Below are 16,757 nucleotides of genomic sequence, written 5' to 3'. Positions count from 1 at the left end.
TCAGTGCTCATGTTGTTGATCACTGGATATTATAGTCAAGACTCAATTATGTACAGACTAAGGCCATGTAGATGGAATATTGCCCTTGTCAGTTACTAGTCTAAACGTCATCTTAATGCCAGACATACCAGGACATCACATGAAATTTACCGATGGAATTCACTGTTTCAGATTTTCGGAATCTGTTTGGCATGCTGTCTAGGAAAGGCTATCAAGAAGGAGTATGAGGTCGTGTAACATGTCACGAAAAAGTTATTCAAGTTGCTGTTGCAAAGATTGGATTGTAGCAGACTGTAACATCTGAATATTTTTCTAACATTGCTCCATCTTGTGAGAGAATCCATGAAGAGAAGAGGATTCCAAGCTTGATCCTGAAGACAGCATTTAGTGACCAACAGAAAAAAATCCCATTTTCATCTTGTAATTGTCTGCTGTATGTTCAGTCCTGACTAAAAGTTTGTCTGTGTAGGCTAGATTTTGCTGTCCTGTTTATACTGTACATATTGTCATCTACTGACTTAACTTGGCTAAGATGAGATGTGAGATGTTTTTCACAAAAATCATGTTCACATCACCCTGCAGACATTTGGAAAGAGTGCGATGAAACCTATGGGATCTGATCTAAGTTATTTAAATTCTCATCACATGTTAGTCACGTTATGGGATTAACGCTCAAATCTCCTTCATTTAAGAGTTTATATGAATTTCCTTGATTGCTGCATCTATTTTTATGGGACTTCTGCAGCACATCCTGGTTGTCATGGTTACAATGTTTTTTTCGAAGTTCAAGTAGCAATCTTGTTAAAGTTGTTATCATATAACCTTGCAATAACAGATAACTTTTACGTGACGGGACAATGATTTTGAGAAAAAAATGCTGAAAATGAACCAAATCAGTAGGGCGTATGAACTAGTCATTGTTGTGGATGAATCACTACATATATCTCCTCGATCTCCAAGTTCCGCTGTCGTGTTGACCACATTGTAATACTTTCAATCTAATCTGTGGTTTCAAGGTTTGCTTCATTGTTATTCATGGTTAATTTTTATATAATCCATGTTTTCCAGCAATTCGATATAGATTTGTATATTTCTCTGGTTCATTGTCTTAGTTACCGTCTGGAAATTCTATTTTGTGTATACTCATTCTGTACAAATGTCACTTGGTAGGGTTTTTTCTTGCTCATACAAAAATGTATAATGTTGAAATAAAAAATCTTTATGTGAATTGGTACTATGTTTTTACTGAGATGGCAAGGAATCTGTTTTACTTTGAGCTGTTTTGTAGTCATGTTTGGATGGATAGGTACACAAATCAGCTGGCTTGCCTGTTGTTTGCACTTTTAGCTGACACAATTAAAATATCACCAGGTAAACGTGAAAATTGCATAAAACTACTGCACATTTTGTGTCGCAAGTGGACAAGCTTTCTGCTGTTTACAAGGAGTTCTTATTAAGAGATGGGAACTTACGGCATTGCATGAATCAGTAAGCTGCCTTAAGGATGAAATCCAATGATGTTCGAAGCCTTGACGCGCTGCAATAACTTGACCTGTTACGGATCAAACTTACAACTGCACTTACACTGTACTATTTCCCTGTGATTGTGATGCCACATGCATAGTGACATCATAGCACAGTTATGACATCATGGGGTTGATGTCAGTATCAACTGTCAGTTCACCTGATGGAGTAATCTGGAATGACCCTTGAATGTGTGTTTAAGATTAACGAAGGGTTGCCCATGAAAAGATCTTGCTCACAAGTGTGACAGTATCCAGCCGGGAGTCATCTCATCAGAATACATCCAACTGAGATCAAAGCAGAGTGCCCACATGCATACAGACCACTCACTGACAGAGTATCATGTGTTTAAATAACGTCCATGGTTGGTCAGTGAAAAGACGATTTCTGGAATAGTTGGATGCCTGTTCATGGAACAATATTGAATACTCGGACACCAACACAAACTAACATCCAGGGCACTCTGATGTCTATTCATTGTGATATCAAGAGAACTTGAATATCAGTTGATTGTAATTTATCATCCAACAACTGTGATATGTGTGAGATCAGATGATATCTCCTAGGAGATATCACTTCGACAATAGATTTGGCACAGTGCCCTGACAATGCTATGACATCATGAACTTGATGATGTCACAATGCTATAACATCGTAGAACTTATAATCTAATGCGAGTACTGGGTTCAGAGATGTACATGTTTCAGATGTTTATTGAAAACTAAAGAACAATGAATCTGGATGATAAATAGAATGTCACCCTCGTGTCTGCCAATATCAATTATATCAACACTCATTGATAAAGGTAAAAATATCCTCGGCAAGCCTCAGATATTTGTTACTTTATCATCTTGTGTTGATATATATTTGATATCAGCCGGCACTATATTCTCTATATGCAGAGCACTCGAAAGCTGGTTCATAGTGATATCCCAAGTACAAAGATGGTAAATTTTTTTGTTCACTATGAAAACTAAACACACAAAACATGTCAACAATTTATTAAAAACAGTGTACAAGATTTTCTATCACAGAGTGTAAATATAGTATGAACATACTGTATATCACATACTGACACAGATATTTCCTTTAAACTGGACGGAATGTAATGACAAATGAAATATAAATGAAAGAAGCAAGAATAACTTCAATATCAAACAAAGCCTCAAAATAACATTGAAGTTGGTACTTATATTTTTCAACTGACTTTCTGAAATTGTAATATTTCTCTTCATAGATCAATTTACAGTTACATCCACTGAATATAAAATGGAGAATCATATTGAGATGCCACTGAAGACCCTGACATTTTGGTAACTCCAGCACTGAGATTGATCTTTGGCAGCAGTCCTTTCCTATCACGCATATTTGGCCTTTTCATTGGCAAGTGCCAGACGACGTATGTTCCCTATGCATCCAGCAGCTGCTTCTTGTAGGTCCTCATCAGTGGCGCCAACCATCTTCATCAAGGGCTGGGTTAAGAGAACGAGATCCAAATAGTCAAGTTTGTATTATTACAAATGCACCAGGGTGATTATGCTTTTCTTCATACTTTATGGACCCATGTATACATATTCAATTTACTGTTGCTCACATGGTGGTGGTGTAGCCTACTGGAGAAAGTGTTCACTTGTCATTCTGAGTTCCTGGGTTTGATTCATCACATTGGTACAATGTGCGAAGCCTATTTCGTGTGTCCTTTGCCATAATATTGCTGGATCATTGCTAAATGTAATGTAACCTGTTGTTGAAAGTTGCCGTAAGCAATATTCCAGCTGTTTGGAACAGCTAACCATGTCCAACAAACACTGCCTCAGAGTAGATAATCATATAATCGTAAAGTACCATTCCTGTAGGAATTCTGGTTGGCTCAGGTCCCAACAACCTATGTGGGTTGAAAGATTTTATTGGCCATGACTGGCCATGGATTGTTGCTTCTGATATCAATCACTAGATTGTCTAGTCCAGACTGACATGCTGCATGTCATTAGTCATCCTCGATATCTTCCGGGTATACGTTCCGATAAGTCTCCACTATACCCTGGATGCATCTATGGCTAAGTCCGATAAATGTATTACCTCCCTTGGCTGGCTTTTTATCCAATCAGGTGTGTACGGTGGGAAGTTGAGCGATCCAATCGCAACACACTAAATTATCTAACCGATTAAACTTGGCAAAATGAACCATGCACAAATTCTCTGAATGAGGCAGAAGGAGTTCATGCATATATTTTAAAATAATTTTGGACCTATCAATGTGTCTTTATGATTTCTCCTAAATCTGAGTCGTACTGCGAACAAACTTTGCAGTTGCAACCGCAGTCTTTATTGACGCTTTCAAGTTCAGTTGTAACGGCAGCTTAGCTGATTGGCTGACTGTGAGAATGCAAGCCAGCAAAGGGCGGTAATAAAATTTTCGGACCAAGCAGTAGATGCATCCAGGGTATAGTGGAGACTTATCGGAACATATACTCTGGAGATATCAAGGATGGTCATTAGTATGGTACCGCATCTGCAATCTTTAAATGTCTTTTGCTACAAAGTATCCGTGGAATGGCAAGTTTTTTGACAGAGTCATGGGAGTGATAATGTGACTTCATCACGTGTCATCAAGGCTTAACAGAATGGATTCATAGCACAATGGGCCCAATATGCTCAATACTACCATCATATAGCTAGAATATTGCAGAGTGCTGTGTTTAAAATCAAAGCCACTGAACCTACCTGGACCACTCCTGCTTCATGCATTGTGATGCAGTTGTCAGGATTCTTGGATAACTGGTAGAGTGCTCTAGCTGTTGACCTGTGGACATTCTCGTCTTGTGACTTGAGGTACTTCACCAATGGTGCCACCGCCCCTTCTCGACCAAATGCTACACGATTATTGCCCCAGTTACAGCAACGTGCTATTGCCTCTGCTAGGTGTCGCCGTAACTTGTCGTCTGTCTGAAATAGAAATACCAACATGTGATTCAAGGAACACAATGACAACACTGATCATCCTACATTTGTTCATATCAATCATCATACACTTCATCTTGAATAGGCTGAACAAATACATGATATCAGGGCAGGAAATATAAGAATTTGTCTCAAGCAGAATGATACAAGCGTACCACAACCATCCCCACAACATAAACTCAGCACTAAGGCATGTAAGCCTACATGAAAGTATGATTTACTGACAGTCGCACATCAGACTGCCTTGTAATGTCACTACCCTTGTTACCATTTAGAAGCTGGATTTTGAAGACCGAAAAAGCTGCCTGTAGAAGGGGATTGGGCTATCTACAGGTTATACTTTCGTCAAACTATTTTTCATTTGGTATAAACACCCTGGCATTGTATCACTCTGAGTGAATGAACAAAAAAGACTACTTTGTCAATAAAGATGTCAAATTTGCAGTAAAACATCACTAGACAAGATTATTTACCTTTATAGGATAATCGTGTTAGTCTATATTAAGAGTGCTGATAGACTTTATCGAAGTGTGCCCATGTGATGTGTGTCTTCATCTCATATGCCTGACTCAGCAGTTATCGGATTGTGTCATCTACATCAATTTGGGGACTGTATAGATGAAATGTGAAACATTGTAATGTGTAATATGTAATATTGTAATAGTACCTAGATGGTAAGGATAGTTTCCTTTGTAAATAACTACAAGTGATTCAGATATGAACATCTAGTCTGCCATGATACCATGTCGTCACACAACATGCTTAAGCATGCAAGTAAAAGTTATTTGGAAGCTGAACATGATAAATGTTACAATTTTATGAAGAATTAAGTAATTCTGAATAGCTTCATAGTAATAAAAGCATTATGTCAGTCATTCAAATTATATATTTCTCAGTTATATGGCATACAAATATATTCATTTCATATTAACTTACATAATCACATAGTATATATTCATATTGCACATTTCACCCAGAAAGACAGCTTTTTGATTATTCATTATGGTATCAAATACGTTTTGTGGGTATCTTATCATCGCTTTAACACTAATCTGGATATTAAGCCATTTTTATTTCATCTTTAAGGAAACATAATGCACAGCAATATTCCAGCTACATGATGGCTGGCTGTAAATATTCAAGTCTGGATAATTCTATCCTGTGATCAACAGGAAGGGGATCGATTTGAGCAATTGGGATAAAATACTGTGTGTTGACTAAGTCAGCTGATCACGTTTGTCACTTCTTTCTCACTTGTTAATTCAAATATTTCTGTCCGAGTGTATTTCCTTTCTACTTTCAAAATGCCAATATGATTTTAAATAGACATTCTTCACTTGTACTGACCTATGAGTCTGTACTAAAAACAAGTCACAAAATCAGTGATCTTAGCTTTTGTAATATTAATCCTTAATTGTGGCTTAAGGTCTCACACTGACTTCAGTATCATTCAAACAATGTATAGGGGACACCAAACCCCTGCTTCATACACTGAAACCATTTGGGAGCCTGAACCCTGTCCTAGACCATGACAATCCAATATTTTATCCAGAAGGCTACCCCACCAGCTTTTACAATACAATCAGTCTTTAGACAAACAGCATATTTAGCAATATACTGCCAGTTTCATCGAAATAATTGCTCTAATCTGTGACTTATTTAAGCAGTGCAAAGAAAAATCCTCCACCAGATCTATGGCAACAGGATATTAATTCTCAGTTTATTGATAGAGCCCTCAAAAAAAAACTGGCTATTAAGAAACTATAAAGCACCTGACTTTCTGAGGTCACCCACCATCAGTGACGGAAGACTCGCCAGATGAGGCTGGACCAATGAGGACGGAGATGGTGACAGGTACAATGGTAATGACAAATACTATGGTAATGTTCAACCATGCTAATTATGCAGCTGACAGCAGGTGGGATGGCAACACATGGTGCCTACTGATTAAACACTGGTAACACATGAGCAGCTGAGAAGATCAATAAATATTTGTTGACAATTCAATGCATACCACCAAACTTGCTGACCAAACACATTTTATTTTGGATAATTGCATTCACAAATACTAGACAAATGGACTTGTAAACAGTAGGGTAAAACGATGTACCATGGCTTTTTAACTTCAGTTTGGTATAGCGTAATGCAATCCCAAATTTCTGTACTTTCAGTTTTTGTACTGTCATTTTATCAACCTTTGTAAACCTTTTCTAAAACATCTAGAAATGGGATTATTTTCTCAAAATCTATGCATTTCTTTGCATTTCCTCTGTTTTCCCCGAAGTAGATTCTCATGTAAAAGATTGAAATGGCCCGAACCAAAGGCCTTGTCCTGCAATATGTACTGTACCATGGTGAGGGCATACCATTTCACCCCTAGAAAATAGGAACAAGAAAACCATTGTCTATTCGTCTATCTCCATCCAGTCGGCTGCCTCAGATATTTAAGAGAACTGGTCTTCAGTAACTCATGCCTGTTGTAAGACATGACTAATGAGACTGAGTGGTAAGGTTCGCTGACTTGGTTGACACGGTTCTTGTATCTCATCGCGTAGATTGTTGCTCATGATCCTGATCACTTGATTGTCGAGTCCAGATTCAGTTATTTACCGACTACCATCATACAGCATGGCCCCGTTTCACAAAGCTCTCATAAGCCGAAGATCTTGTAACTTTTCTCATAGGATCCATAGCTCCTAGAGGTACAATGGCTGCGAGAAAACTTACAAGATCTTCGGCTTATGAGAGTTTTGTGAAACAGGGCCCTGAAATATTGCTGAGTGTGGTGATAAACAACAAAGCATCTGACTTTACAGCATGGGAGACCAAGACTGTAATGACCTCAAAGCATACCTCAAGTACCACCAACTCAGCTTACACAAATGCATAGTCTCCTGAAAGGTCACATGCAATGTAAAACACAACTTTGCAGATTCTGGTACCTTTTGGTATGCACTTACTGAAACAAATCATCAAAAATGCCAATTCGACCTATAAAGTTGAAAAAAAAAAAACGCGATGAAAAAAAAGCCTGCGAAATCGGAGTTCAAACGTTTCACTAAATTTCCCCCAGCTTTGGGGGAAAAACTGGTTTCAACAGCTGTGCTACGCCGCATTCATAACGCATACGCAGTGAATGTGTTTGCGGGGCTTGAAGCAGTATGCATGCCCAGAGTATGAGGTTGTGAGCAGTAGTCTAATCTTGTTTGTGTACACAAACAAGGAAATAATCTACTCGTTACGTGGTAAGCAGTCTCTGTCACAGAGAAAGTTCAGTGTCTGGTTTATCCACACCTATATGTCTGACTGCTGGTCTGCTTAAGACAACATGCAGTACACAGCTTCAATCATTGACCACATGTAATTTGAACTTAACACCTATCAGACTATACGATATAAAGAAAATAAATTGATTTCTGACTCGTGCACCCGAGTCCCGTCTCTGGCACATTGTGTAATTAGGCAGGTGTGATACACATGACATGTTTTTATGTCTGTGGGTTGCAAACAAACTACATCCATTTTTCTCGGATGACTGGATCTGACGGAAACTGGTGCAAACTCTTGTCAGTTTCAAGTCCTGCTTTGTACTTGTACGAATGACAGATTCCAGCCACGCAGTAGTTTACCATCTCTACTGAGATGATTTTTGATTGGATCGAACGGAAATTCAGAGAACGTGTATTTTCAAAACCTAACATCTCTATATACATTCTTCATGGATAACAACTTCTTTTAGTGTATATGATTTTGTTTGATAACAGTATATGAATCCATACTGAAACGACGCATCAAGTACAAAAAGAAGCAGTTGTTTAATCCATAAAGAATCTTACTTTCTTCTGACTCACCATAATTCTAAAATGCCCATCAAACAGATCATCTTTCTGTACACACAATGCGTCCTCAGCGTATAAGCAAATGAACCAGCCAATAGGAAGCCGTCGTTACTCTTGAGTGCACATCCACCCGCTATGACTGGGTTGGGTCTCCTGAGGGCTTCGTTTCAGGGGAAGTAAGCACAAGTACAAAATATTGCACTTTTGAATCGTGATTGTATGCTTATATTTTCGTTTATTTGTTTTTTAAAAGCAACAATGTATATTATATGTCATCAGTAGGTGATAAATGTGTTTTAATTATGTTTGATTTTTTTGTTGCATGTGACCTTTAATGTACACAATATTCATAGAAATAAATAATTCCTTTGTTTAGAGCTTTAGAACTGCAGAAAGGGCTAGGTGGAAGAGAAAATAATGCTATCTTTACTTCTGGTAAAACATGTTCAAAACAGGGATGACGTACAACATCTATAACTAATTCTGTTATCGAAAACGGCAAAGCTTATTGTGGCCTACAAAAGTGCAAACTATTTTCAGTTTGTACACATTATATGAAATGAGATATTACTAAAAGCAACTTCCCGTTGGTTACATTAGCAAATTCTTCCTTTAATTAAGCTGACTGCCATTTAATCCACAAGACTGATTTTCATTATCTTTTCAAGGAATACTGGAAGGAAAACTGTATGTACCCTTCCTGGTGGAAAATTGTGTCATCAAGAAAATATCAATGATTTCATACCCTCCAACCAATATAATTTCTATGTGTATTGCACTGGAAACTTGACATAAATACTTCCTTCAGATGACACACCATCAAGCACTATTTACCATAATGAAACCAAGTGTTGTAATAAGACTGAGTGGAAATGTTGAATTTGGCTCAATATCCGGAACTGCTTTTGATTTATACCGATGAATATTTTTTAAAAAAATGCTTTTATTCCTGGTTCCTACAGAATGCCCCATAATTCAGATTTGACCATTTAAATTGGTTTATGTATTTTTACTGGTGTATGCACAAATTAAAATAGGTCAACTTTGTATTTCTTTCCTGTTAACAACTGCATCTTGCATCTGGTCATGGAAGATATGTCACAACAATGTCAGATATGTGGCAAGAGCATCCGTATTCTGTAATATTGAACAACGCACTGCAGGAAGTATTCAACAATACAAATAAGGCAAAAATTCCTTTGAAACCCATTAAGCGACATTGATAACATACTTTAGAATCAATATCTACTGTTCTTCTCCTAATGATTTTCTTCAATGCACAATGTACATGAAGTACGAATGATCACATGCACAGTCAACAAAATGTCCAGTCTTTATTATACTTTCAAAATCAATACATACACAGATGCAACTCTCTTGAAATTTTTTTTTTTTTTTTTTTAAAGAAAAGAAATATATATCAAAATTCATTGGAATATTGTGCTGGAAAACATTTGAGCTAAGGCCCTATACATTGCAATAATAGTATACTGTAAGACAGTTTGGCAGCTTTTGTTAGTCATAATTCCATCATGTTTGAAATGTGTCCTATATGCTATTTACACGGTGTATATGTCAATAATTCATTTTCCCTTGAAATTCACATCTATTTCAGTCGTACATTACACAAAGTAGATAAATAGACTCAATTGAAATAATATACATGCAATCGACAGACCTAGCTACCAATGCACTCCATGCACCTGTGGGATACTGGCGGAAATCTACAACAACAGACATTGCTATACACATGGAACACATGCAATAGATATAATGGTTACATATCATAGCGGCCTTTCTAAAGTGTACATGGAAAATAAAGCATTGTGTCCAACATCCTGTACAATACATTCACGTTCAGAACATCGGTTGTTCTGGACACCACTGATATACAATGGTGATCAGTTTAGCGGCATTAATACTTTATTTCAACAATTGTTAGCAGGTCTATTTTATCCTAGTCGACAGGTAAACAATTTCCTGCAGCTTGTTGCCATAGCAACAGTGTTAGCTGATGAAACAATGTCTGTAACTTGTGAATGGTCTAATTATAGTGTTCTGATATAGGGCTGTATAAAGGCTAATAGTATGCTATATGGCTTAACAATGCAATGTAGAATTGCAACGTCAATGATTAGGACTAGAATGAACAAGGTTCAGTTACATGAGATTCTTGGTCATGATACTCATCAATAGCACTGCTTCAAATTAAGATGAAACTAATGTTCTTGGGGCTTGCTCATATCATGTTTTAAGGAAAAGCCCCCTAAATCTTTGTATTTCAACATAAATGTTTCACATTACACTTCTAGGAAATGGTCTCAACTCATTGCAAGATTCTGTGTCATTTCTAAACTAAAAAATATTAACATGTTATGTGACATTTTAGTATATTTTTCAGCCAATAGGTAACAGTGAATGAGTTGAGTTTTACGCTGTTTTCAGCAATAATCCAGAAATGTCACAGCTGGAGACACCAGAAAAAATTCTTCATACATTGTTCCCATGAGGGCAATTGAACCCGGACCGTTGGCATGATTAGTGAACACTTTAACCACTAGGCTACACCACTGATCTTCAGTGTATCAGTCTACAGGGCAGTAACACACCCATTTGTTCTATGATCTAATTAATCCCATATCAGACACTAAGTGCAATTTCTAAAGCTGCAACAACGTATGAATATGCTGGCATGATACTTGAAGAGATATGCCACCATACTTGACAGAAAAGATGTGCAAGAACCAGTGGTACTCACAGGCACTCCCTAAACCCCTTTACTTGCCCAACTCCCTAGCCCTCCTTGTAAGGCTAAAGCAGGGACTGTATGAAGCAAGTCTAGATGTACTCAGGTTATGAATCTCTGGTCTCCCTTAGGCTCCTTTTCAATTTAAATGGGTTCATTTGTTACTATCAAAATTACGTAAGAATCTGTCCAATCTGGACTCTGTGTAATCCAGTTTTCTCCATAATCCCGCCTACTCCTTGAGTCACGGCAGATTGTTCTTAAAGTATTATTAAAGGATGCTTTATAATCTAGATTCTCTCAATTACGGATAACAGACTAAAATAACAGTTCAAAACAATCGAGAATGAGAACAATGCTTTGTTATCCAGACAGAACTGACTAAACTAACATCTCTCTGTTATGTCTGTTCACAATGGTTAATGACTGAAAACATTGTAAATTGGGAATTTACAGAGCCAGAAGCAATTCACGTTAACAGATTTTTTCCAATGAAGGTATAAATAATATATTGAGTATAAATAAAACCAAAAATGAACGATTCAAGTCGTTGGTTGTCCTTAAAGGGAGGTAACTCATCATGGCAGTAAAACATTTTAACAGACAAAAGTTGCCTAATCTGGACTGCTTTACAATTCGGACAAAATGACTCATCCCAGGCAAGTCTGTAATAGACAGATTCCTCTGTGTACATGTTCAGAGACTGAGCATTAGTCTATTGATGATACTGTCATACTGACGTACAACTTGCCCTTTTCGAATTAGATATAACTTCCTATTTAAACCTGAAATTTGAAATCAAATATATAGTGAAATTTAAGATGTAAATAGGCCATTTAGTGCCATAATTCTCAAAAACTAAACATACTAAATGATATTATTTTGTCTGCATACCACTTTTTTTTCTCTCGATACCTATCACATTCCAAGAATGACTTAAAACTGTTCCATAAATGGCTAGCAATCTGTTCTGTCTGGATCAAGTATATGTCCCTTGCTAAATGTTGGACCATAGGGAATTTTGTGAGTCAGTGTAGAGAGTTCAGTTGATCCATATTCATTGGCTTTTGTTGCACTGCTTGCAGTCAGACTGATAAAGGCAAGCTTTGCATCATCGCCATCAACAAAGCTCAGCCTCATTGCTATACATAAGGAGGAGCTCCAGTAGATTTGTAAATGTCAACAGAACTATCAGGAAGTTGTCGATTGGATCTGATTGTCCTGAAATAGACATGTTCCTTTTGTTTAGAGTATTTACATGGCTTGGTTTAACTATAATTGATAGCAGTTACCGCCACCACTTTGGGTAATATGTTGCTTATCTAAAAAATACCACTATCACTAGGATTTCTACTGAATACGAAGGACCTGTATGTTATCACTGTGAAAAATAAATTCCGAAAATAATTAAAAGAGGGAACTAGGAAGTAAAATTGAGTAGTTACTGATCCAGAAATCTGGGTCCTTTTGTACAGCATAACCTTAGCACAAAAATGTTGCAAGTCTATATTGAAGGCACAATATCACATATTTTCACCATATTTTGGTCTATGTTATATACTTATAGAAACAAATAAGGGAAAACATGAAAGTACAAATGTTCCTTTATTCTTTTCCAGGTTTTTTCATATGGTATGTATTGCACTGAGGGTGAAACTCTGGAATTACATAAACAGACACTTGTACTGTCATGTGTTCCTTTATTTGTTTCCATGAGTATACATATGCACTCACTTTAACTTCCTATTAACCACTCACATTATTCTACAGACTTCCTTTTTGGTATTTCTTAAAGAAAATTTGTTAAAAATTCTTTTCCCTCCAATATATACTGACATATGGACTCCAACCTAAGATGTAGCCAGCTCTCTTAAAACCACATGAAACCTGACTGCAATCTGTGACAAATACCTTATTGTCTACAAACTGAAAATCTACTGATGCATTATTTCTGTTGGTTTCAAGGTTAGTGTATGGACCATGCTTGAAGAAATCATACTTGGCTAGACTTGTGACATGTGGCAAGTGCAGATTGAAACTGAGAATGACAAAAATGTCGATGGATGTGACGTCATCCCGATGCACCAGGATGCAGTTGTACAAAGTGATCTTATCAATAAAGTTCTCGGAACTCCCGTAATACAACACATTATTACCCATATGGCAAAACATAACCAGTGTCATTTCTATCATATGCGCACAGATCCCTTTTGCTTGGCCACTCCTGCATTTTCCTGTCCATGACATCATTAAATATTTGAATGTAACGTCAATGTTGGGACCTGTCAAAACTGTTTGCCATGTTTTACTATACATATATATATGAATAAAATGGATGAGAACACATTATTACACTAGAGGAAACTTGAGCAAAATTATGCTCGTGCTCAGACAATACAAACTTTCACACTTGATCGATGTATATTAAGTCATTTGAAACTCTTGTTCATGAAATAATCTCTATTTATATCTAACATATTGTTTTGTATAATGTTTCTCTTTGACATGCTGTTGTTCACTTGAATAAATCAGACTGTGAGGATTTAATATGATGCCTGAGACCACTGCTCAATATTGCCTAGCATCCAAATACTGATAAAATATTTGCAACTGACTTGAGTCAACAGCTTGAACCCAGGAAAGAAAGATATTAATCTGGTCTGATATCAGGATGTACTTGTGGACCATATGGTTCAGCATGTACAAAGGGACACAGGTTAGTATCAAGTCTGGTGTCCTTGGAGGAACACTGAGATAGTATTTGATTGTAGACTATACACACTGAATCAATGCAGACCATGTCTTCGGTGAATTCATTGTTATGTTTGGGACCAATGAGGACATAGCTGTATGTATGTTCTTGTGTGTGTGTGTCAATGCTAGTGTGTTGTTTGTTTAATGCTGCAAACAGTTGTATCACAGCTATAACAGTTGCCTGGAATTAATCACACCTGAGTCAGATCATTTAGTGATCAACAGCATGAGTATCGAACCGTGTCATAAGGTACAGTCAAGTCTTAGAGTCTGACCTATGTGAAACTCTCCATTTTAGTACTGGTTGCTGGGGGATAAATGCAAATTCTAAGAATGAATTCCCCTGTGTGCATCATATGGTGTTCACCGAGACAACACGGTGTTCACCGACCAAGGTTGGTTGATTTGCTGTTTAACGCCAAACTCAGCAATATTCCAGCTATATAGTGGTGACCTGTAAATAATCGAGTCTGGACTAGACAATTTGGTGATCAGTATCATAAGCATAGATCTTTTCAATTGGGATATGATAACATGTGTCAACCAAGTCAGCGACCTGACCACCAGAATTATAGTCGATATGCTGTGAAAATGTACTGATGAATTCCACTTTAAACAAAAAAAGTAAATCGAAAATAGTGAAATTAAGATTCCGAATTCCCATAATTATGCCATGCCAATTCAGCATTTAATCTCAGAATTATACTCAACTTAGGAAAAAAGTTAATTAAAAAACGATCATAGTTTCAAATCGCCTTATTTGTTTACATTACAAGAGGGTATGCACACTAAGTTAACGCTCATCATGCACAGCATTTGTTTCACTGTTCCAACTACTGCACTTACCCCCTTGTAATACAAATCAATAATTAGGATTTGAATCTATGACAGTTTGTTAAACAACTTTCAACTTAAGTTGAATACAAATCTGAGACTTACATTTTCAGGTGGCAAGGTAAAATTAAGAGGATTAGCAACCTTAATTTCACTTTATTTGATTTACTTTTTGTTTGAAGTGAAATTCATCAGTATGTTTTCCTGCAAACAGACTACGGTTGCCTCTTATGACAAGCATGGCTTACCAGAGACCAATGGTAATCCAGATCTCCAAGGGTTCCCATATTTTGAAGATCACACCTGGTGGTTGTGATCATTACTGTACACACCAACATTTCTGAGACTATCATTATGGAATGCGTATGGCTGAAATGCCACATCTGAACCCACATTAAACCCCTATAACTGAGGGAAAGCAACACCAGTGTCATAACAAAGGCTGGGATGTGTACTCCGGTACTCAAAACCAAGTCGGGTACATCTGGAATTGACTCCCATTTTTAGGAATTGATTACCCGGAAAGGGAGAGAACTCTGTAATGACAAGGGCAGATAATAACTTGTCTTTTCATAACTTACATAACACACATTTACATTATTGGTATTGTCCGATTGGTGAGTTATTAGTAACAAGGAATGTAAGTAATGGTGTTACTCTTAATATTGGTTAAACAGACATGGAATCAAATAGCCTAGGAATAGACATGTTTAAATATCTTATTGGCATCCTTTCAGGTTTCCTGTAATTATCTCTGTCAACTCTTGATTGAATATTCAGGCAGTTGACAGAAACGCTGTATTCCTTACATTTCTGGGTACTTGATTCCAGTTTGAATAAGAACACTTGACTCCATTACTTCCTACCCGTCCCAGCCCTTGTGATAACCTCAACAACATCTGCCATTTGTTCCACTTGAAATGATAAAATGTATGTTTGTATGTAATGCACAGTATGCATGAAAGTTCAATAACAACAATATGAATGAGTATATTGATATATTCATTTATATATTCAACACGTATGACTGAACTCGAAATAAATGAAGTGTTTTTTTAACAATTATTGCATTGTGTTACCAAGAGAAATGTGTGTTGTAATGGCCAACCCAAAGTGGGGCTATATGATAGGGAGGAGTGTTATTAACCAGTGCCAGTCCTTACATATACAGGGTGCTTTTTGCAAAGATTCTGGGTAATTATGTAAATCAACATCATCTGACTGCTGCTCATATCTATGAACTCAATTCTGCCTATCCTCAGTCCTACTAAACTTCAATCACCCTCATTCTACGGTATGTTCCCAAGGCAACTCCCACAGAAAAATCCGCTCATCCTACCCATTCACCCAATTTTGATTCTACAGTTCTGTCATTAAACTACCTCCACCTATTAACATTCAACCCTGTCAAACTTCAATCCCACCCTTGCACACCGTGCTGACCCTGATCTCATCACAATTCCACATCTCCATGTCCTGCTCACCCTATCACAATCCCACCCACACCCAGCTGATCCTCACACTATCACAGTATCACCCTTCCACTGCAAAATGGCCCTGATCCTATCACAATCCCACACATTCACACCCTCTCAATCCCACACTTCCACCCCCTACTGATCTTAACCCTTTCGAAATCCAACCCACTCACACCCTGCTGACCCTCACCCATTCACAACACCTCTATGCCTCCAACCATCTAAAGAATCTCCCCAAATCGAGCCCAGCTCAAACAGCATGTCCAACCAGGCATGACATGGTCAGGTCAATTGCTGTCCGTGCACCTAACAATGACAGGGCAACCTTATATGAAACCAGAAACATGCATCACAAAACAGACTCAGTCAACCGGAAGAACAGTGGCAGAAGGTGAACGAGCTAAAGACACGCAGCAAAGACGCATACTCCAGATTGAATGAAGCAATTTGTTTCTGCTTCCTGCGACGACGACACCTTGCATTGTGGCAAGACAACGATCAATACATCTTGTAACATGGCTGCTTTTGCAGCAGTGTCTTACTGCCATGCAAGCGTTGCACAACATAGATGCTTGGGCTATTATTGATTTCACTATGAGGTCTTGATATCTATCTCCACTT

The 16,757-nt window shown here is 37.5% G+C and overlaps 2 protein-coding genes across 4 annotated transcripts in view; one reads left to right on the top strand and one right to left on the bottom strand.

Annotated features, from left to right (window-relative positions):
- Positions 1-1,228, top strand: part of LOC137298884 (CD63 antigen-like) — a 93,612-nt gene extending 92,384 nt beyond the window's left edge. For both annotated transcript variants that reach the window (XM_067831237.1, XM_067831236.1), the window contains one exon: positions 172-1,228. In XM_067831237.1, coding sequence (XP_067687338.1) covers positions 172-237 — 66 coding nt within the window. In that variant the 3' untranslated portion in view covers positions 238-1,228. The remainder of the gene's footprint in view (positions 1-171) is intronic.
- Positions 1,229-2,510: 1,282 nt separating this feature from the next.
- The window catches only part of LOC137297646 (outer dynein arm-docking complex subunit 2-like), a 61,687-nt gene continuing 47,440 nt past the window's right edge, over positions 2,511-16,757 (bottom strand). For both annotated transcript variants that reach the window (XM_067829545.1, XM_067829546.1), the window contains exons 19-20: positions 4,249-4,470; positions 2,511-2,996 (exon numbers count right to left, since the gene is read on the bottom strand). In XM_067829545.1, coding sequence (XP_067685646.1) covers positions 2,883-2,996; positions 4,249-4,470 — 336 coding nt within the window. In that variant the 3' untranslated portion in view covers positions 2,511-2,882. The remainder of the gene's footprint in view (positions 2,997-4,248; positions 4,471-16,757) is intronic.

This window comes from Haliotis asinina, chromosome 10 (genome assembly GCF_037392515.1).
Source record: "Haliotis asinina isolate JCU_RB_2024 chromosome 10, JCU_Hal_asi_v2, whole genome shotgun sequence".
Classification (NCBI taxonomy): Eukaryota; Metazoa; Mollusca; class Gastropoda; order Lepetellida; family Haliotidae; genus Haliotis; species Haliotis asinina.
Note: the sequence above shows the minus strand (reverse complement) of the source record. Positions and strands in the feature narration are given on the sequence as shown.